Raw genomic sequence first — 22,347 nt, forward strand, 5'->3', positions numbered from 1 at the left:
CAAATTATTCTGTGGGGAGTCGGGATGACGTTTAGAGAGCAATAAAAAATATCACTTTTACCTCAAAAGTGTACCACGCTCGGTACCGAACGCAATACCGAGCGGTACCAGACGGTTCTCCCGTCTGGTGTCCGCACAGAATAATCTCTCGTTTGATCGGTTGTTTTAGTTTTTGGGTATTTAGTTTGATGAAAAAGAAATATAATATAAAATTTTAATTTGAGGTTATCATAAACTCTTTTTTTTTTTTCATCGCAAGCTAAGCTATTATGTGCGGAGGCCGGACGTAGCTCTACATCTGGAGACGAATCAGGTGCAGCCACGTCAGCGACATCGAGCCTCGGTATTGAGCGAAAGGGTAATGTAACACATTCTAGTTAATCTAGAGACGGCGTTCGGCGTCCGTACAGAATAAATTTTTTTTTTTTGTCATAGCCTGCTATAAGTCCCCGTAGTGCCGCTATGGCCTTTACTACCACCAACAGCTGGCCGCGACCACTAACATTATTTGACTTTGCATAATATTCATTTTACTTTAAGCGAAAAAAAAAATCTGTTTACATTTGTCCAAATAACTACAAATAATTAGATTTATTTTATTCCTCATCTCTTTTATATAGCCTCTAGATAAAAAAAGGTAGCTTTGAAGGTGTGTTTTGAAATATGAATGTCACCAACCAACTCCCCAACTGTTTATTTAACTCTAATAAATTCTTCTTTTTTTTGGGAAAAAATTAAATTCTTTCTTCAAAAAGGAAACTTTACTAATTCTTTTTAAGCGCTCTAAATATTATATCTCAAATTTCAAAAATAAATAATATAAAACGTATTTATTATGTAAAGAAAATATCCTTACATCATTAAAATAATTATAATATTTATTTGATAAGCAAATACCATTACTCCAATAATTTTTTACATAAATACCACTTTATTTCATATTATTTACATATCTAACACAAAACATTAATATTACATGACTACCGTCCATAGAATAAATTTAGGTGCATGAAATGAAATATTAAAATTTATAGGATTGTATGAATGGTAGAAATGAATTATAGGAGTGGTACATTTGATATTAAAGTTGTATATGAGTGGTAGACATGTAATATTAATATTTTGGGTGTTAGATATGTAAATATCATAAAATAAAGTGGTATATATGTAAATTTCCCTAATTTTAAACGCGTGTAATAAAAAATATTCTTATTTATTACATAAATATTTACAATTATTAAATTAATATATTTGTGCTATTTTGATCAAATTATTGATAGTTGAAGTAAATAAAAAAAAGAATAAAATGAAAGTAATTGATGCTAGTTTTATGCATACAAATTTAGTATCATACAATAAATTGCCTCTATTTTTTAATTACTTCAAATGATTTATATTGAGCACCCAAAAAATATATTAATCATATAAATCAACAATGTCTTTCTTCCTGTTTCTTAAAACAACTTTGCAATACAAAAATTTTATGTTCTGAAAAACTGCTTTAAGAAGCAGTAAGAAAGTCGTCACAAACGTAACCTTAGTTTAGGATGATTTTCTAACAACTTCTTAAAATGAAAATTTGAAAATTTTTAAATAAAACAAATTTAAGTAAAAAAATATTTTATAAATCAATAAAAAGTTATCTAACATTAACTATTGAGCAATTTCTTTGACCCTCTCTTTTTCTTAATATTAATTTCTAAGAATTGTTAAAATTTAAATATTTGAAATATAAATATAAAAAATTCATTATTTGTGGCGCATCCTAAGCTAAAGATGTTTTGAGCAAATTCCAATTCTGAGCAAATTCTGAAGGCCTAGAGACTGGAAATGGCGGAGGAGGAGAAGAAGAGCAGAGTTTTGGTGATCGGAGCGACAGGGAGAATGGGGCAGGAGCTCGTGAAGGCGAGCTTAGTGGCTGGCCACCCCACCCTTGCCGTTGCACGTGAATCCGCCTTCTCCGTCCCCCACAAAGCATCTCTCCTCCGCTCATTCGTCGATTCCGGTGTTACTGTCCTCAAGGTACCAACTTTATCACTCGTTAGCAGCATCTATTTCTCTACCAACGCGGAATCAAATAATAATTTTTTTATTTTGAGGGCATTCCTTTTAGTTATAGTCAATCCCTAGAATGCTTTTTTTAAGTATCGCAAATTATGCTAGGGAAATTGATGTGGGCTTTGTTGGCTTTGAAGGAATTACAAGAAAGGAAATGCTGATAAAAATGACGAAGGAATTGTATTGAAAATTGCTTTGTCTATCTTGTTTGGTTGAGCAGAAAACTAGTGAAAATAATAATTGTCTTGTTTGGTTGATGGGAAATTGGGTTTTTGTTTCTTTTGAGTGGGGTTGTGTGAGCAACAATGATGATCTCACCTACGCTTGCTCTTAGGAACTCAAGAGAGGGAAAACTATTCGAATTCTTATTAACTCTCAAAATTGCAATGATTAAAATGATCGCTTCCTTTTTATAGATTAGGTTCCCAAGGCCTCAAATACAAGGATTAGAGCTATCTACAAAACTCCATAAGCTTCTATAAGATTTAAAGTTATCGACAGGACTCCAAAACCAACAGCTTGTTAAAAAACTAGAATTATCTATAAGGCTCTGAAAGCTTCTATAAATTCACAACCATTTTTCAAGGTTCAGGGAACTAAGTCTGTCAATGTAGAATGCCAGCTCATTAAGAGACAAGCCCACACGTCTACTGAGAGGCACAATGAAATTTTACTATCAAACACTCATTGCAGTTCCAATGCTTATGATCGTGTTGCGAGTTTGCCAATATGTTTCAATTTTGACACATGTATATCAGTGTTTTTTATAGGAATTATGGATTTTGCAAATTTGGTTGCACTTCTGACTCAAACTATTATAAGCTTTGTAGAAAGGTAAGACTTGCTAAATATGCAACCATTAAACCTTAATAGCATGAAGGTTTGGTTGGGGTTCATTTAGTGTAGTTGTTTAGACAATGCAAAGTAATAGTAACATATAAATATGCTATTGATACATATTTGACTATATTATTTCATCATTATAAAGCGTTTCCATCATTTTTTTTACTAGTGAAGAGGATGTATTTATCATATTATTGAAGATGACCTTGTTAAAAGAAAGAACAAAAAAAGGGCACAATCAACTTAAGAAAATTAAGAACATTCATCATTTTTAATAATCCATGTATAAATTTCTTTCTTTCTTAAATTATTTGGTGATGCTTATGGAAAATGGAAAAGCATTACACATCTTATGCTAAACACAGTAGCAATTTAATGCCCTCTAAAATTTTACTTCCCAAATTCCAATAAACACAAAAAAATGGGTAGCATTGAATAGAGTTTAAGCGAGTCAAAATTATATTGAAGTCAAAATATCGAGTTTAGTCTGACTTGAAAGTCACTTGCTCTCTAATTGTAGTTCTAGTTGATTCAAAATTGTTAATGCATTACTTACATGATACATATGTTTTTCGCTCAACTTGATTCTTATATATCTTGAAATTACTCAACATGTAATACTGTGTGCAAATGTATGTTTAATTTCATATACCCTTAAATATTGTCTATTTATAAAACTAACGAACTCCCAACTCCATTTGTCAAAATTTCACTAAAATATCAAAATTAAGAACAAAACTCTACTATCTTGAAATTGCTCAACATGTAATACTGTGTGCAAATGTATGATTAATTTCACATGCCCTTAAATATTGTCTATTTATAAAACTAATGAACTCCTAACTCCATTTGTCAAAATTCAGAACAAAACTCTAACCCATATTCATTAAATTTCCAATAGTTTGGCTGTGGTAGATACAAATGCATGTGTTTTGTAGTTCTTTTTTTGCATGTGTGGTACGCATGTAAATAATGTAATTTTAGTGGCATCAGTGTAAACTTAAAAAAAAATGCTTTATTAAAATTTCACAAATATTTATTTTTCTTATAGTAAAAAAATGTAAAAAGCTTATAACTAACATAAAAGTTTATTTTTTGGCCTCATGCATTTCTCCCTACATAATATGACTATTATATTATTTGAGTTTAATAAATCATACTTTGAGTGAATCATCATAGCTCAAAATTGGCTTGGAAATTTATTCAAATAAGAAACTATTGCTTGATCTACTCATAAGTTGACTTGAAACAGCTTAAATTGATCTCAAGTTATTTTAAAATTTAGCTTTCAATTTTGCTTTATGTTGCCCCCTATCTATGATGCACCGACACTTCTCCTCAAAGAGGCGTGCAGTGTCTGACACGACACTTGTCCGACACTCCTCCGACACGTGTCGGACACGCTAAAAACGTGTCCGATTAAAAAAATATTAAATACAAATTAGACACGCGTATTTTAAATATTTTTATGAATTTTTTTAAATATAATTTCTTGTATTTGGCGGGATTTAAACTAAATTTCTTATTTTCTATCCACAACACCAAATCAACGTCCGCACTTAATACCCAATCATCGAATATTCTCATTTTTATTTCTTTTTGGCAGTGAAGGTATTTTCATCTCCTCTCTCGGTGACTGATAAATGGCATCGACGTCTGACTCTCGACATCCTAATACTAATCATTTTAAACACAAATTCTAGTTAAATGACTTATTTTTTTCAAATTATTTTTAAAATTATACTTATTTAATTTTTATACACTATTTTTTAAATATAAAAACTATAATACTGTGTCCAACCCATGTCCGTGTCCTATATTTTTAATAACTGACGTGTCCCGTGTCCGTGTCGTGTCGTATCCGTGTCGCCGTGTCGTATCTGTGCATCATAGCCCCCTATTGAAGGCCTAAAGAATCTTATAAAGAATCTAACCTCCAATCCATTCAATTTGTATAAAATAAACTATCTTTGCTGAAGAAGGGAATTGGCAAAAGAGAAGAAAAGTCAAGTTCTGGTTATCAAGGCTACATGGAGAATAAGGTGGGAGCTTTTAAATGTGAGCTTGGTTACTAATCACCCCTATTTTATCATCACATGTGATCTTGCTTTTTTTTTATCCCTGCAAATTATCTCTTAGTTTCTTTGCTGATTGTCGTTAAGGTACCTTGATGCCCTCATCTCTCTCTCTCTCTATTCCACCAAATGTGTGATGTTATTGTTTTTGAAGGGCATTCCTTTTAGTGCAAGCTAAAACCCTAAAGTTTTCATGGAATTATGGAAGCCATCGCAAGGTTTTCATCATTTTTCATAACATAGATGGAGTTATTGGACTATTGTTCTTGAAATGCTGTTTGATTGAGCCTTGAAAGGCTTATTGGTTTCATTTTCGTGAGTGGAAACCTTTCACAAGTTATCTAAGGAATTCCTTACATAGAAATTCCATCAGAGTTTGCTTGGTTTGAAGGAATTGGGGGTGGGGGTTCTGTAAATGTATTTTACTTTATATTTTCTTAGGGGGTGTTTGTTGTTAATATAATTAATAGGTAATTGAATTTGCATTTACTTAGGCAGGCAAACAAACGCATTTTTTCTCTAACAATTCCCTACCTAACCTTAGTGAAAAGTGGGAAGAAAAAATTTTCTGGTAATTGCTATGATACACATACATGCCTCAAAAAAAAAAAAAAAAAAAAAAAAAAAAAAAAAAATCAACAACGTAACAATAAAGGAAAAACTTTTTTCTTAAAATTTCCTCAACCAAACAAGCTCATGAAACTAATTCCAATTCAAATATTCCATCATTTTCATTTAATTTTGGTTTCTTTTTCAGCTCCTTTAAACCAAATGGGGCCTAATTATACATGGGATTCCTGATGGAAATTTATGTATGGTTTGCTTTGTTTGAAGGATTTACAAGACATGAAACATTAATGATAGTGATAAAGGAATTGTATTGAAACTTGCTTTGCCTCACTTTTTTTGTTGAGAGAATTAGTGAAAAATGTTATTTTTTTCTTGTTTGGTTTATGAGAAATTGAGTAACAGTTTCTTGTGATATGGGGTTGTGCAAGTCTGACATGATAAAATTTCTATACTTTCTTTTTTCCACTAATGTTGGACAGGTTGCTGTGTAAAATGCATTGGTTCACATTTCTTTTAGAATTCTCATTATCTATTTATAAGATTTAAACCAAATAACCAATATTAAATTTCAAAATGGCTAAATTTACTCTTGCACATATTTCTGCTTTCATCGCTCCTGCTACTTCAACAACCACTGTTCACAGCCATTTTGCCTTGCTCTTGATTACCATGCTTATTAGTCTCACGTCTATTTGCAGTATTGTCTAAGCCTTCAAAATTTTCTTGATCAAACCAATCCTTCACTTCACTGCTCATAAACATTCTGCTTCACACTCATCTATGCAAATTACATGATCATTTCACTCGCTCGCTATCCCTTTCTCTGAATATAGTTACATGCTTAGGCCTTCCATGAACTTGTTCCTGGTTGTGCCCACTTTAGTTGACACCCTTGTTCCTGTCAACGAGGTTGCATTTTCTTGGAGCACACTAACTGTTGCAGTGACCAGGGAGGACTTTGAAGGAGATGTTTCTGTCAATGTCAAAGATTTAGTGAAAGGAAGAGGAAGACAATTAGGCGATAATGTTTATGTAAAAAAACTTGCATGAAAGGAATGGAGGAAGACAGATGGACATCATACATCGATTATATAATAAACCCTTTAATCTTATGTTTAAACTCTAAAGTTTACCTGTTGGTTTAAAAAAAATATTGATCTAATGTTCAGTGCTAATTTCTTTTTATAAAAAGGGAAAAAAGTGTTGGAGCACAACTCAAACCAATGCCATTCTATTGAGCGTAGAAAACAATCGACCACCGAGCTAACAAATAAATCACTACTATTTAGTAAGTTCATATGCATGTAATATATATTCAATTTGTCTTGAAACAATTTCTAATTTTCTATCAAGTCAAGTCAAACTTGAAATTTTTTGAAAAATAAAACTATTTTAATGTGCGGATCGATACTCAATTTGAATTAATTGAATCAGACCCATTTCAATTCAAGTTAATTTTTGAGTGATTTATGATTATTATTCTCTCATCATCGTAATTTGTGGTTTTATCATGTAGACTAGCCATGATATCGGCTGATGAAACCAGTCGAAAATGCCAAATTGTCTTTTGGTATTAGCTTAGGTGCACAACAATGAGTTCCATTCTGTGATTTCATAAAGTAAATTAAGACATTTTCGAAGAAGAAATCAGCTAAGATTATTGCTATACTACAATAGTTCTTCCCAGTGCTTGGCTACATGCAAATATGTATACAAATATTTCTCATAATTGTTAGCGTTATCCCAACTGAATCATGCCAAAATGCAAGCGGGGGAGTGGAAAAGAAACAACTTCTGCCTTCTCAATCAACTTTGACAGACATTGTGTGACCATGACTATGAGAAGATTAGTTACCATAGTTGATGGGTTGAAGTAGTTCTTTTGATATCTGAAATGATGTTTTGTTTTGTTGATTTCCTATTTTTGCTTTAAAAGTATAATTTCAAAATTTCGTGAGTCAGGTGTCTCTAAGTGATTATGCAAATCTTCTTGAAGCTGTGAAACAAGCGGACATTGTAATTTCTGCACTTCCAGCTGCTCAATATCTTGAACAAAAGATTCTAATTCATGCTATAAAGGAAGCCGGGTGTGTCCGAGTAAGTCACCTTTGATCCTTGTTCTTTCTTGATTAGTACTTTACAAATATTGATAAAAATTTGTTTTTTTTTTTTTTCAAGTTTCAGCTTCTGGAGAGTATTTTGCTTTTAAGTAGGTATTGAAATATTGACACCGGTGATTATGCAGACAATCTCTTTTATTAATAAAAAAGAAATTATTTCCCATTTCCTTGAATTAATTAAAAAATAATTATTTGTCAATTCCTTGATCAAAAGTTTTAAGCTTAAGAGTCAAGTAATTAGAGAAAATATTGGCTGCTGTTAACTCTTAATATGACCTTTACAACACCATATTAATACACAAGTAAATAATAATTGAAGCATGGAGTTGGAAAATTAAATCATTTATGTCATCTCATATGTTTGTTCTACAGAACTTTGATATAATTGTGGGCTTTGAAAGAGTTTCATATTTATTATTAGAGTAGTTCTAAAGATCTGTGGAAATTGATGAAAGACATCGAATAATCTTTCCAATAGATTTTCTCATAATAGTATGAAAAATTAAGAATGATTAATTATATCTCATGATTCGATGATTGAGAACACTTGATTAAGGAGTTGAACTTGTGTTCTTGATTCAATGAAGGGTTGAAGTGATAAGCTAGCAAGCAGGGTTCGGGTTCTAGGGCCATCAATGAAATGAAAGGGGTCCTTTTTGGGATATGACATCGAAGTGATCTGAATATCAATGCAAAGTCATATAGATTTTTATGTTCTCTCCAAAAGGAAGTTCAAATATATGAATTATATAAATAATGAGGTGATCTAAGAATGCTTTAAAATTAAAAATATACTCAATATACTCATCACCTAGAAATTGAGAGGCAGTGGTGGCATGAAGTGAGAGTGTGTATGGATATGAGGCATCATGGAGCATTCTAGATATGAAGCTTATGAGTGAAAGGCTACTGGTGCAACAACTAAAACTAATGAAAAGTGTATAAGAATTAGTGGTAAAGTGAGTATGAAGAGAAGAACCACTATGAAGCGATGAGCTACCGTGGGAGAGAATGAAGAACCATTGAGTAACAACTCAATAACAAAGAGAAATATTAAGGCAAAGCAAACAATTATGCCTAACTATTATGGTAAATGCTAAACTGAATCATGAAATATGTACCAGACTTTTGCTCTGAGCTGAAGTTGAACACACAATGCTATATGAAGCGGCAAAGTGGTGTGAACACACATGTTTTGTTCCAAGCTTTACTTATAGGCTCAATAGGTAGTTTGACCTTTTAACCCTTGACTAACCATAGTTGGTCTTGGCCAAAACATAGTCTAGTCATGCCTTTGAGCCATTTAGATTGACTCTAACGCCTTTAAGGACATATCTTAGCTTAGTTTGGTAACCCTTGCATGTCTTAATGTTACCTTGTGATGCATCTTATAAGTAAAAAGATAATGATTGTTTTTTTATTTCTCCTTTCACAATAATGCAAGATACAATTGATCTACCATTCGAGAGGTAGATCGGCTCTACCACAAACCCTAGACGCCTTTAGGAAACTCACAAAGAAAACTACAATAGAAAATAAATTGCCCTCGAGTATGCCATGTAAACGGACAACCTCTATAATGAATGCGACTGCCATTGATATTGCTGTGTATGGGTGCCGTTAGGGAACAAAATGAGCATATTTGCTCAATCTGTCCACTACCACTAGAATCATAGTAAACTCCTGATCTAGGTAGGTCCAAGCTTAGGTGTACCGCCTATAGGCTCATGAGCTCGCACTGCCTCCATCGCTTGTAGGCTCATGAGGTTGCACTGCCTCCATCGCACGTAGGCTTCATATTATACTGAAGTCGCATTGTCTCTACTGGGTCGCACTGCCCATCGGGAGTCGCATTGCTCCCACCCATCTCTTACCAAACATGACATTTTCTTTAGGTTATCTGATCATTTCAACATTTTTTTTTATTTTCCTATTTCATATATAGGCATTGGCCTATATATGAAATAGAAAAATAAAACAACGGCCTTCTGATAACCTCGTTAGGAAAGTAGAGGTATTATATTTGACTTATATTAAGAAAGGTAGAGGTAGACCTAAAAAGACTTGGTTAGAAAATATTAGAAAAGATATTTCTTCATTAGATTCAAATGAGAATTTGACTTTTAACAGGACACAATGGAGAAAAAGGATTCATGTAGCTGACTCCACATAGTGGGACAAAGGCTTGATGTTATTGTTGTTGTTGTATATATATAGGTCAATGCCCCTGCATATAGTTTGACATGGTTATCCAATGTATCAACATATAAGCATATAAGACTGTATGACTCCTAGGAAACAATCACAATATGACCCCATTATGTATAGCAGTGTCGTATAACAAAATTACTTGTTACAGTTGTTGGAGAGGAAAGTAAAACAACACGATGAAATAAACAAGAAAGTAAAAAAGCAGCAGAAAGTAAAAGGACACAATGATTTAATGTGAAATAACCAAAAATAGAGAAAAAACCACGGAGTCACACCACATGAATAAATCTACTATGAAAATGGGGAGAAATAAGTACATATGATGAAGACATCAGGCCTTGGAGAGTTTACCAGAGGCGGGACCGACGATCTACGACCACGATTGCACCGATCTACTTTTGATTATCTTTGTATTAGATTTATTATTTTATTATGTTTCATGAGTTTATTGTAATTTTTCGTTTATGCCCTCGCTTAGGGGCCTAATCATGTGTATGCCCTAGGGGCAATTGAGTCTTTTGTATTTTATTATTATTATTTGGGCTATTTAAAGCTTTCCCCTCCTTTGAGGGTTAATGAAGATTATTATCAGAATTTCAGTTTTTATTTCTTGTCTCTTATGTGTTGAGAGAAGGAGAGTTTGGAGAGAACCCTTGGAGAGGGAATCGGATCACCGACTAGCTGTAGGAAGAGTCCGGGCTCGTTGTCACCTTTATTTCATTTTCTTCTTCTCCTCCTCCTCCAACCGCCGGCCATCTCACCTCCACAAATCGGCCAAGCCTCCCCACCACCTCCACCTCTTCTCCTTCCAAGCCGTCGGCCTCAAAGGAAACCCCCTCCCCTTCTAGCTGCCGGCCACCCCTAATTCCCTCCTCCCCTCTCCGCCGAACCCCTCCACCACTGCACCCAACCGACCACCCTTCTCCCAACCCTAAACCAGCAACCCCAACCTAACCCTAACCCTAGTCTCTGGCCCCTTGCCCCTTACCTTGCCTCCACAATTCAAACATCTCATTATTACTTTCATTTCTCTACCCAATCACATTTGGAAAGCTTTGATTTCAATTATTCAATCAAATTTGAATTCTGAAATACTTCCTAAAATTGATAATCTATTTTAGAAAAATTCCTTAAATCAAGTCCAAATCAATTTCGAATTGGATTTGATTTAAATCCTCCTCCTCAATTAAAGGTCCTTGATTAGGCAAGTTTTAAATTCACCCTCCCTAACCCTACTCCAACTCACCATGCCGCTGGCCCTAGCTACCTCCTCCCCTCTTTTCTTGAATCAATCTTCTCTTTACCTTCCCCAACTGATTCCCTTAGTCCACTAAGAGATATTTCCTCTTCCCATTGGCAGTCCACATCAAACCCTAGCCTCCTAGATCCGTTAACAACTGCTGTACAGAATTATGGACCAAGGAATTGTTGTTCAGAGCTTCAAGACCAGCAATGTTGCTATCCAAACAGCCCCCAATTGCTGTCCAGTAATAAACCAGTCGCTGTCCCGGAAATCCCAGCATTCCCCCTTGCTGTCCAGCCAATTGAAGAGATCTCCGATTGCTGTCCAAAGACTCCAGCACAATCTAGTTTGATGTTCACCATTCAGAAGTTGCCCAAGTGCTGTCCAAAGGCAGCCAGGAAGTCGGGTTGCTGTTCACTCCGTCTCAACATCCAAAACGATCATACTGGAGTTTCGTATCTTCTTCCGTTGGGTAAACCTTTCCACCAACTCCTATATCTTCCTAGTTACTCTTAATTGTGTCTTTAATTGATTCATAAAGATAGTGCTAATTTCCTTCGCTAAAACTTAGTAGTTTAGAGAGTTGAGTGATGAATCTTTCTTTCATAGTAACTAGTCTCATTGCTAATATAGGAATATATCGTTGAAAACCGTCAATGTATGTAACGTTAGAATAATTGATTATTTTATGATCTTAACTTTTATACATGTGACTTGGTCTAAGCTTGTTTCATTGCTCTCTTATTTTATTTTATCGTTTAAATCACTACATGTCTTAATTAATATTGTTCTCTAAACTAACGCGTGCAAAATCCTTAATTAACATCCCCTAGGCATTTAAGTCCTGCATCAACATATCACTTTCCTCTCTCACTCTCTTCTTGCTTCTCTTCTCTCTTACATCATTCTCACAGTTCTCCTATTCTAAACACTCACAATACAAGAGAAAATCAAGTTAATAACTCAAAGGGACGCAACCCTTGAGAAAAAAATAAGAAAGAAAATTGTCTAGTCCGCCTCGAAGCACTGCGGCGCTAGCGTTGAGCGCTGCGACACTTAAGCCTCTGTCATTATGATGTTGCGGCACCCAAACACACAACGTTGCAGTGTACAAAGCTTGTGAAACCAAATCTAGAGCGCTGCAGCGCTCAGTTTTATGTCAATCAGTGCTGGGGTACTCAGGAATATAACGCCGGGGCGCTTGGGTACACAACACCGGGGCATTGTATGAACAAAAAGAATTGACTTGAGGGGGTAAACCCGAACCTAAGCAGGGGGTTTACAAACAAGCACGAGAAATTGACTTGAGGTCAAGGTAACAACACAATCCAATTGATCGACACCATCAGATTCCACATAGACTACTCAACGTGTAGGAAGGCTAAGACATAAGTCACTCACAATCAGTTCAAATGCATGTATACAGATAAGATTAAATTACTGGTATGCTATACTAAAATTGCATATCTTACTTCCGCTCATAGCTGCTTTTGAAAATTTAACACCTCATATTCTTCTACGTGAGTACGATACCTATATTAATCCAAATTTTTTGATTTGACTGCTTATACAACTTATATTTTTATTTTATATATCTTTTCTTAACCATATACATATAATTTAATTATTCCAAAATAACACTTACCTCCAAGCTTCCTCTCCTCATATATCTGTCAAATCTTCAAAATTCTCTTGTTTTTAAACTTAAAACCTAGATATAAAATTAAGGAATTTAATTTAGGAACTTCACACAAAAATGAACATTTACAAAAATATAAAATTCTTACCTCTTCCTCTTCTTCTCCTTTTGCTCCTCTCTTTTTCTATATTATCTTTTGCTCCTTTCCTTTTCCTTTACTTTTTTTTTTCTTTTTGTTCTTCCAGAATTCCTTAACCGAACTTCCTCAGCAGTTCCTTCATTCTCCAGCACTGCCCCTTTCCCACACGAAATTGGCCTCGGTTTAAAATGCCAACTGAGAGCCCACCAAAATCTCCTAAATAAGGTAATGCAGATGAATAAAAAAATAAATTAACATTCCATTACCCACGGTTTAATCCTAACTCTCCATAGTGCTTTAGGTGATTGCATGCATAGTAAGTGCTTTAGTACTTTAAGAAATAATGCAATATTTTAATATATAAATACTTATATAGAAACACTAATGGTTACCTCATTATGCAGTTATACAAATTTTCATGTAATTTAATTTAGTTAAACTTAACTAATTACCTTACATAAAAAATGTATATAATTAAATGATCTTAATATTTGGTAAGAATTTATAAACATATGATATTGATATTTTGAGGTGTATATAAAAAAATTGGGGTATAAAAATTCTTGCCTCCTATCCGAAAAGTTTTGAGTATTACATGCATATTGCATTTTGATCTGATGGTGTCCTTATTTCATATCAATCTTGGAGAATATCACTGCTCCATATAACTCATCTAGAGACTCATCAATGACTAGGATAAGAAACTTATCAAGCACCATTTTCTTATTCAAAGCCCGATTGTCTACAAAAAATCTCCAACTACTATCTTTCTTCACTAGCAACACAGGGTTGGAGAAAAGGTTGGCACTGAGACGAATGATCTTGGCCTCCAACATTAGCCTCTCAATTTCATCCTTCTGAATATATGAGTATTGGTAAGGCCGAACATTGATAGTGGATACCTATTCTTTCAGGTTAATGGCATGCTCATGCTCCCTTGGGAGAGGTAGGCATTGAGGCATTTGGAGCACCTGAATTATTGCAGGAGTGACTGGTTTATCTCTTCTGCTTCCTCCACTAGATCCTCGTTGTCGATCTCCTCCTCATCACAGGCCATAATAACCTGGAGTGTGCAATCATTGTATTGATGGCCTGGTGCATACTTCTCATCACAGTAAAAGCACAAACCATTCACTCTCTTGTCTTTCATCTCTACATCTGTGAGGTACTTGAAGTGGGCCTCAAGGCAAGTGATAGGAAATACTTGAGTTCGCAAGTAACCCTAAGGTAATACTTGAGTTCGCAAGCAACCCTAGTCAAAATTAGCCTAAAACAGTGAGCAAAACTGCTGTCCCAGCAGTTTTACAGCAGCTCCGCAGCAGGAAATGCACCCAAACAGAGAAAAATAAGGAAAAGAAACAAGGTTTCCACTAGTAGATGCAAGAAAACAAAGAAAGATACAACGTCCTTCGATTCGAGAGGAAGAACAACTCTCCACAAGTCTCTAGCAAACCCTAGAGCCCAAGCACACAATGAGATCTCAAACTTTTCATTCAAATTCAAGATGAGGACCTAATTCCCCCCTTTCCCCCTCTTTAACTCTCATCCCCATACAAAATCCCTAAACAGCCCTTCTATTCAAATTCCCCCCCTTTCCATTCAAATTTTCCCTCCAACCCTTGAATTAACTCCATGTGGGGCCCGCCTAGAGTAAGTAAGGACCGGAGGGGCCCGCCTAACAGCAAGCTCCCCTATTCTTCTCCCTTGGGTCCTCTCGTTAAAATAACACTGTATGTTCTCGGTGCCAGTGAAGTCAAGGTACTTCTGTAAGAGCCTTCGACTACTCCACTCTTACCGATCTTCTCTATCTATCTCCGATCCTCTACTATTTAGGCTAGCTTCATTATGTGACACCTTTAGATTCAGCCTTTGGTTTGAACTGTTTTGACCTGATTGAGAAATGTAAAATTTTTAATTGTTGAGTTTTAAATACATTTGCATGTCTTTGGGAATGTTTTGGTGCATGCAAATAGTTGTATATGTTCTGGAATGAATCCCAAGGGTTTAGAGAAAATTTCAACAAAATATGAGAAATATCACTATTGGAGCGCCCCAATGTTGGGTGTACGAGCGCCTCAGTGCTGCATTACCAGCCGTCAAATAGTGACATTGCAGCGCTCCCGACTCTGGAATTTGAGATTTTGAACTAGCGCCGTAGCACTAGGCTACTAACGGCTCTTTAAATATAGAGTTTTCCACTATTCCATTCATTTGAGTGCCGCATGCAGCCGAAGCAAGAGAGGAGAGGGATTTTACGGGAGTTGCCTCTAAAAGGAACAAAGGATGTGCCCTTGCCACACTTCCAAACGCTAGGATTCATTATAGTTCCTCCCGAGACACTCTAAATGCCCATGTAAATATCCCTTTCTGAAAAAGAAATAGACATTATGTAACTTATAGCATCTCCGAAGATAATATTAGTAAGATGGATCTTACAATCCATTAATGGGACTGCCTTGCAGTGGGGTTTATTTCTTTGTAGAATTTTACTTTTCTTCAAATTTCTAAGCATATTGATTTTTAATTGAATTGTTAAACTAATGTGCTTATGAAGGTCCTACATTTAAAAGTATCCCAACCAAAATCTAGAACCTCTATTTTTTGACTTTTTACTCCTCAAAATATTATGGGCAACACAATGCTCCTATGTCGTAAGGCACACATCTTTGTGATCTCCACGAGATGATCGGCCAACTAGTGGCTCCACCATCTAACATTTCATTTACTGGTTTATGGAATGGGAGTTTTTCTTTTCATTCATCTTCAACCATCAAAATAGAGCTATCGAATGCACACATATTATGACTGCCGCTGCTGCTAATGGACTGGATGCAGAGGTTCATTCCTTCAGAATTTGGAGCTGACCCTGATAAAGTACAAATCTTGGACATGGACATGGGCTTTTACAAGAAGAAAGCAGAAATTCGACGACTTATTGAGAGTGAAGGAATCCCCCACACATACATTTCATGCAACTTTTTCATGACCTATTTGCTTCCATCACTTGTGCAACCCGGCTCTAAGATTCCTCCCAGAGATAAAGTAAAAATCTATGGCAATGGAAATTCTAAAGGTTTGATGGATAGGAAAGTTTATTCATGTTTTGTTCCGAAGAATGTTAGTGGTTTATTCACGGTAATTTTTCCTTGCAGCTGTCTTCGTTAAGGAGTCCGATGTTGCTGCTTTCACAATTTCTAGCATTGATGATCCAAGGACTTTGAATAAGGTATTATACCTGAGACCACCTGGTAACGTTGTCTCAATGAATGACCTTGTGGACCTTTGGGAGATGAAAATAACAAAGAACCTTCAGAAGGATTATATTCCGGAGGAGAAGCTTCTTAAGAACATTCAAGGTATGCGAATTGTAAATAAAAAATAAAAAATTGTGCGATCTTCAGAATTCTGCTGAAAGAGATTTTCCTATTGTACTGATGTGTGTTTATTGATGTTGCAGATATGCCATATCCAGACAATATGGAGTTGGTTTTTATATATTCTGCATTTATTAAAGGTGATCACACCTACTTTAACATTGACGAAGCTGGCGTTGATGCAATCAGATTATATCCAAATGTTAAATACACTACTGTGAGTCAATTCCTTGATACCCTTTTGTAGACCAGTGCATCTATTGGATCAGATATCTTGTTGCATGATTTTATTGCAACTTCTTATCCGCATCAATGCTGTAGAGTTTGAATTCAATTCCTTTTGATTGGATGCCAAGTTGAAGCTGCAATTTTATTTTTAAGATCAACCATGGGAGAGTTTTGTAACCTGATGATGGACCGGCCGACTTGATTGGGAGGGAATTAGAAAGTTTTTTAATCAGGTGGGAGCTATTTAGGAAGGTTCTTAATCAAAGGGAATTTTTTTTAAGAAAGGTTTAATTATAATTGGGAGGGAATTATTTAGGGCAAGAGATTTAATTTGAATTTAAATATGAGAGAGAATTATTCAGGGAAAGGAGGCTGATTTGGGAGGGAATTAGGGGAGTTCATTCAAGGCTAACAATGGGGTGATTTCAGGATCATGTTTTGAGTTTGTTCAAATTAGAATTTCTTAGGTTGTGGGGATTCTAGCAGCCGGCTAGAAATTTGGGAGAGCCGGTTCTTCCTCTCCAATTGAAGATCAAACATCATCTTGTTATTTTCTTTCATTTATATTACAAAAAAAGGTTCCTGTGTGTTCTTCTTCCTAAATTTCTTGTGCCGTTATCTAGTTGTGCTAAAATTGCATTCACTTCCTTTCAAATTGGTATCAGAGTGGTGCCCTGGGCTGAAATTGAGACATTTTCTTGCCAATTTCTAATGTGTTTCCCCTCCTAAGTATTGATTTTTACTGTTTGAAGACCATAAGTACTATTTTTGCGATTTGGAGCCTTGAGCTGGGTGCCTTTGGAGGTAAGAAATGTAGAAGTGTTGGAGGGGGAGATCAGACAATTGAAATATGAAATTTAGGATCTCCAACTCGATTTTCAGATTTCAAAAGTCTAATTTCAACCGTCTATGAGAAGATCGATGAGAAATTTTCCATTCTGGAGGAGATGTTGAAGAAGTTGTTCGAGGGCCAACCCAAGATGGCGTCATTGGAGGTGATTTGTGTTTGTTGTAGTCTTTTTTGAGAAGGCTCTAGCCGGCGGTTAGGGATTTGGGAGTGCCGGATCCTCCTCTCCAAATGAAGATCAAATGGCATCTTGCTTTTTCTTTTATACATCTTTCCATAAAAAAGTTATTGTGTGTTCTTCCTAGTTTTCTCAATTTTTACATTCACTTCCTATCAAATTGGTGTCAAGGGCTGAAATTGAGGTCTTTCCTTGCTAATTTCTATCGTGTTTCCCCCTCTAAAGTGCTGATTTTTTTGTTTTAAGACCAAAATTACTATTTTTTACGATTTGGAGTGTTAATCCATGTACATATGGCAGGAAGAAAGGGAGAGATCAGACAATCGAAATATGAAATTTCGGATCTATAAACTTAATTTTCATATTTCAAAAGTCAAATTTTAGAAAAATTTTCCAACATAGAGGAGATTTTGAAGAAGTTGCTCGAGGGCCAACCCCAAACGGCATCGTCGGAGACAAGGGAAGTCGCCGACAACCAAGGAAGTGGGGAAAACCCTAATCCGATGAGGCCAAAGAAAGATCAGGAGGTGGTGATTTTGGAGGGAGAAGAGATAATGCCTCCCATAAAGCCTATTCTTAGGGAGGTGTTGTGTGGAGGGTATGGGGAAATGTGTGAGGGGAACGAACTTGAATGAAGGGGTGCTGAATGAGAGAGAAGAGATATAAAATTTGAAATGAGAGGGGTTGATTATGACCGAAGGGATGTTGAATTTGAAAGGAGTGGGGCTGATTATGATCCTAGGGGTGCTGAATTTGGAAAAAAAAAAGGTGAGATTTTAGTGAAAGTTTGAGTATGAGCATATAAGAGATGACTGGGACACTTGGAGGGAATCACCCCCTTGGGGGAATTGGAAATTATGGGGAAACAGGGGGAATTGAGGAGATCCGATGGTGAGGAAATTGAATATGCCTATTTTTTGAGAGAGAGGATGCACATAGGTGTATATACATGGTAGAAATGTACTTTACATTCAATAGGTTGACGGAGGAGAGATTAATGGAAGTTGGGATGTGCTTGGAGGGGAAAGCATTGACATGGTACTAGTGGAGGGATGTGAGACGACCCATATAGACTTGGAGGGAGTTTAAGTACTGCTTATTGGAACGTTTCTGAACTAGTAGGGGTGAGACTTATATGAGCAGTTCTTCTTGTTGATGCGGGAGGGGACAATTGTGGAGTATTGTGAGCAGTTTGAGCACCTGGCCCAACAACTGGACCTACTTCTAGAGATTGTATTGGAGGAGAATTTTATGAAAGAGCTCAGACCAGAGATTCAGGCAGTAGTAGAGTGATGAGGCTCCATGATTTGGGAGAGGCTATGGAGCTAGCCCAGTAGTGGAGGATCAAAGGCACCTGGAGATAGGGGCTTGTATGCACAAACACATACCTATTGACATAAAAAATTTGGTCCCTTTAATTAATATTAATTAGTTAGCATAAATTAATCAATAATGCAGTTTATTAATTAATCTAAAAATAACAACACCATATATGAATTGATAGAATGTTAGCGTTACATTATAAATATTATAAATCAGTGACAATGAATTGAATTAATTAAAAATCAACAACAAAAAAATCAAACTTAAATAGGAATATTTTGTTATTAATTTATGCGAAATGGAATTTTAAAATCTTTTTATAATATTTTTTGAAATGTAAAGGGGATTATTAGGATGAATATGACCTACTTATAATTTAATAACAAGTGATGGTATAAATATAGGCATAAACATAGACATTGCAACCATTTATGATTTAATAACAAGTGATGGTATAAATATAGACATTGCAACCATATGCTCCCCTCCATGTGCGATCTTTGATGCCTAACCACAAGGCAACACATTTCCATCCTTAGCCTTGTGTTTAGGGTTTAGCCACTTCGATGAGCTATGAAGATGAATCAGCACAACTATGCCTTGCTTCCTCTTCTATAGAAGCTTTATGACTGCTCCTTTTAATGGTTGCTCAATATGGTTATTGTTGCATTGTTTGACCCCAAACCACCTTAAAAGCTTCATGGCAGGCTTGACAGAAGGCAGTCGTCCCAGGCTATTATAATCCTTGGTCTACTTAGTCATAGGAGGTAGTCGACCCAACCTGACAGAAGGCAGCTTATCGACAACCATTGGTTGCTTAGTCCAAGAATACCTTGTAGACTTGGGTTGATGTTTGTCGAAGGGGATAGATCTGAATCTACCTTAGCTGATAGAGAGCTTTATGCCTATCGAATAAACCATATGATTCATTACTCAAGGGTTTGACGCCATTAGGGAACATACAGACTTTGACCATGATCGTAATATAATAGTGCCATTTTGCGAAAAGAACTATCCGATCAGAGGACATGTGTCATGTCCTTGCTGGCAAGAGACTATTTAAGGATAAACCTTAGTAATACACCTGACAAAACATTCGTTCTTTGAGAGCTTAGTTTAATTTCAAATTTATCACTCCAGACAAATAGTTACGGGAGGTGGATGATTTTAGTTTTAAGTTTTTAGGCGATAGATTTCATTTTGGGGGTTTAAACTTTTATTGGATTTGAGATTTGACCCCTTCGGTTGATAATTTTCTTCAACACGGCCATTATTGGAGTGACGTTAATGTTACTTGTATTTTCGTAGGAATTTGGAAGGCATCTTGCAATTCACGTCATGTCAACTCCATTATTTTCGAGGAGGATGAGACTTGAGTATTTGATCCCACGCAACCTTCTCGAAGCGTTGGATTTGAGACTCAAATGTGACAATCAGAGCATATTCATGACATGTTTAGTTCTACAATAAAATATTATATTAGCGAGCATTTTGACCATACGCATCATTCTTAGACATTTGTGTTTGTAATTTTAGCATGTTTATCGGAGCACATGCATGGGTATATTTTCAAATGTATTTTTAGTATTATCGTAGGTTGTCGCCTTCTGTCCGCTTGTAGAAGTAGGGTTGCATATCCAATGGCGTAAAAGGTTTTTAGCTTCAGTTCTTTCATTTATAAGAGATGTATTGTTTAGTTCACTTTGATTCTTTAAAGTGTCATTTAGTACAGCTCGTAAAGGGTATTTGCTCAATATGTATTAGGAGATCGTGCTCGTATTCATATGAGAATTATCTTGCTTGCTATAAGTTCTCCTATTCTCTCTCGTAGATAGATTGATTTGTTTGATACAAGCTCCTTGTACTTTGTAGGTTAGTTTATGTGGGCACTATGAATTCTCTATTCCTGTTCATAGGTGAATTGTAGTCAACTTTGTTCAGTTATACAAAGACCTTGAGTGATGCTAAGTCTTGATACATGTTTATCTATAGAAAGAATATCTAACCCGATCTCCACATAGCAAAGGGTTTTCAAAGAAATTTCATAAGGGAACCTAGAGAAGTTTTTTGTTGTAGGATATCAAATGACAATTAATTGTCAAATGTTATGTTCTTTGATCTTATTTTGCATAGTCCCAATTTTACATAATAGATTTTGGATGATATCACTCATGGATAGTCTGCAATGTAGTCATTTCCAAACCTTACAGAGACCATCATCACCAAAATACATGAGATTTCCAATTTCATTAGCAAAAGTCATTATATTCATTTTAGACGAAAAAGATTCCTTCAAAGACTCTTAAGAAGCAAATTTCAATAATGATGTGTCTACAATGATTCATATGGATAATTTTCATGAATGAACAAGTTTGGTATCCTAATCAAATTGTTAGCTTCAGCTTATATTCATTGTAACTAATGTAAACATCCACAATGAACCTCCAACAAATGTTGTAGTTCCCTTGGCTTTAAATTTGTGGCATCATCATCACCTATGCTACCACAATCATAGCCTTTGTTTTTATATCAAAACATAAGTCTTAAGCCATATTACATGGGAAGATTATCCATACTATCACTTAGGGAATTCCAAAGGTACCTTGTCAATTGAAAGATTAATCGTCTTTTGACAACTTTGGTTATATATGAAGAAATCTCAATATCTTAAATCAAAGAAGGCGCTAAAGAAGAATAATTTAAACATTGAATTATAAATTTAACATTTGTTTTCGTAGTTCAGCACAATGCAATGTATGTTGGATTTAACATATACCATATAAATTTGCAATCAAAATGATGGACTTATCATTAATGATTCTAATGTACAAAATTTCAATTGTTTGTTGACACGGTGTCCTCTTGTCTAATCTTCTGTTGATTATAAGAGAAATTATTGTGCGGAGTCTAGACAGATATACAAGTTGTATACCCTACTGTATACTAACGATGTGACACAAACTTATTGGAGTTTAGGCGCAAGCTACATCCAAATTTTCCACGTAATAATCTCTCATATTTAGGTAATATTTGGCATTTACTACCTTTAACAAAAATATTAACTTTGTTGAGGTAAACTTATTCATTGGAGTACAGCCCACTCAATCTTTGGCTTGACTAAAAGTCTTTATTAGTTCTATAGTCAATATCTTTACCAACTTAAATATTAAATTAATACCAAACGTTGAATTTCTTCTTTTATTTTTTTTCTTTTACCCAATTTCTACCAAATTGTGCTATCATTTCATTGGCTCACACTTGCACCCGTAACCTTAAAAAATTTTCATTTCTCCTTATTTTATTAATTAATCCAAATTCTCGCCTTCTAGAATTTTGCATTAAAAGTCGGTGATGTAATTTTATTTTATTTTATTGTAACTAATTTTTTTCTAGATATGTCATTAATATTATTTGTTTGCCATTGTTTTATTTCTATTTCTAAAAACTTTTTATTATTTCTTATTAGTTATTTTCATATTTGAATCTTGAATAGTATGAA

At 35.1% G+C, this 22,347-nt stretch overlaps 1 protein-coding gene across 2 annotated transcripts; it reads left to right on the forward strand.

The window, feature by feature from the left end:
• Positions 1 to 1,765: 1,765 nt before the first annotated feature.
• On the forward strand, positions 1,766 to 16,658 carry LOC110096527 (probable pinoresinol-lariciresinol reductase 3). Of its 2 annotated transcripts, XM_020822534.2 has the most exons (5): positions 1,766 to 2,022; positions 7,509 to 7,643; positions 15,734 to 15,971; positions 16,051 to 16,254; positions 16,356 to 16,658. In XM_020822534.2, the coding sequence occupies exons 1-5, from the start codon at positions 1,831 to 1,833 to the stop codon at positions 16,517 to 16,519; spliced, it is 933 nt and encodes a 310-aa protein (XP_020678193.1). In that variant the 5' UTR covers positions 1,766 to 1,830; the 3' UTR covers positions 16,520 to 16,658. The 2 variants fall into 2 exon arrangements, with proteins under 2 accessions (XP_020678193.1, XP_020678194.1); XM_020822535.2 differs by lacking the exon at positions 7,509 to 7,643.
• The last annotated feature ends 5,689 nt before the right edge of the window (positions 16,659 to 22,347 follow it).

The sequence above is a fragment of the Dendrobium catenatum genome, unplaced genomic scaffold, assembly GCF_001605985.2.
Source record: "Dendrobium catenatum unplaced genomic scaffold, ASM160598v2 fragScaff_scaffold_81, whole genome shotgun sequence".
In the NCBI taxonomy this organism is placed as follows: domain Eukaryota; kingdom Viridiplantae; phylum Streptophyta; class Magnoliopsida; order Asparagales; family Orchidaceae; genus Dendrobium; species Dendrobium catenatum.

Coding starts and splice junctions, on each gene's coding strand:
- LOC110096527 (XM_020822534.2), top strand. CDS start 1,831: ATGGCGGAGGAGGAGAAGAAGAGCAGAGTTTTGGTGATCGGAGCGACA. Junction 7,644..15,733: donor AGGAAGCCGGGTGTGTCCGA/GTAAGTCACCTT, acceptor GACTGGATGCAG/AGGTTCATTCCTTCAGAATT. Junction 15,972..16,050: donor TGGCAATGGAAATTCTAAAG/GTTTGATGGATA, acceptor TTTTCCTTGCAG/CTGTCTTCGTTAAGGAGTCC.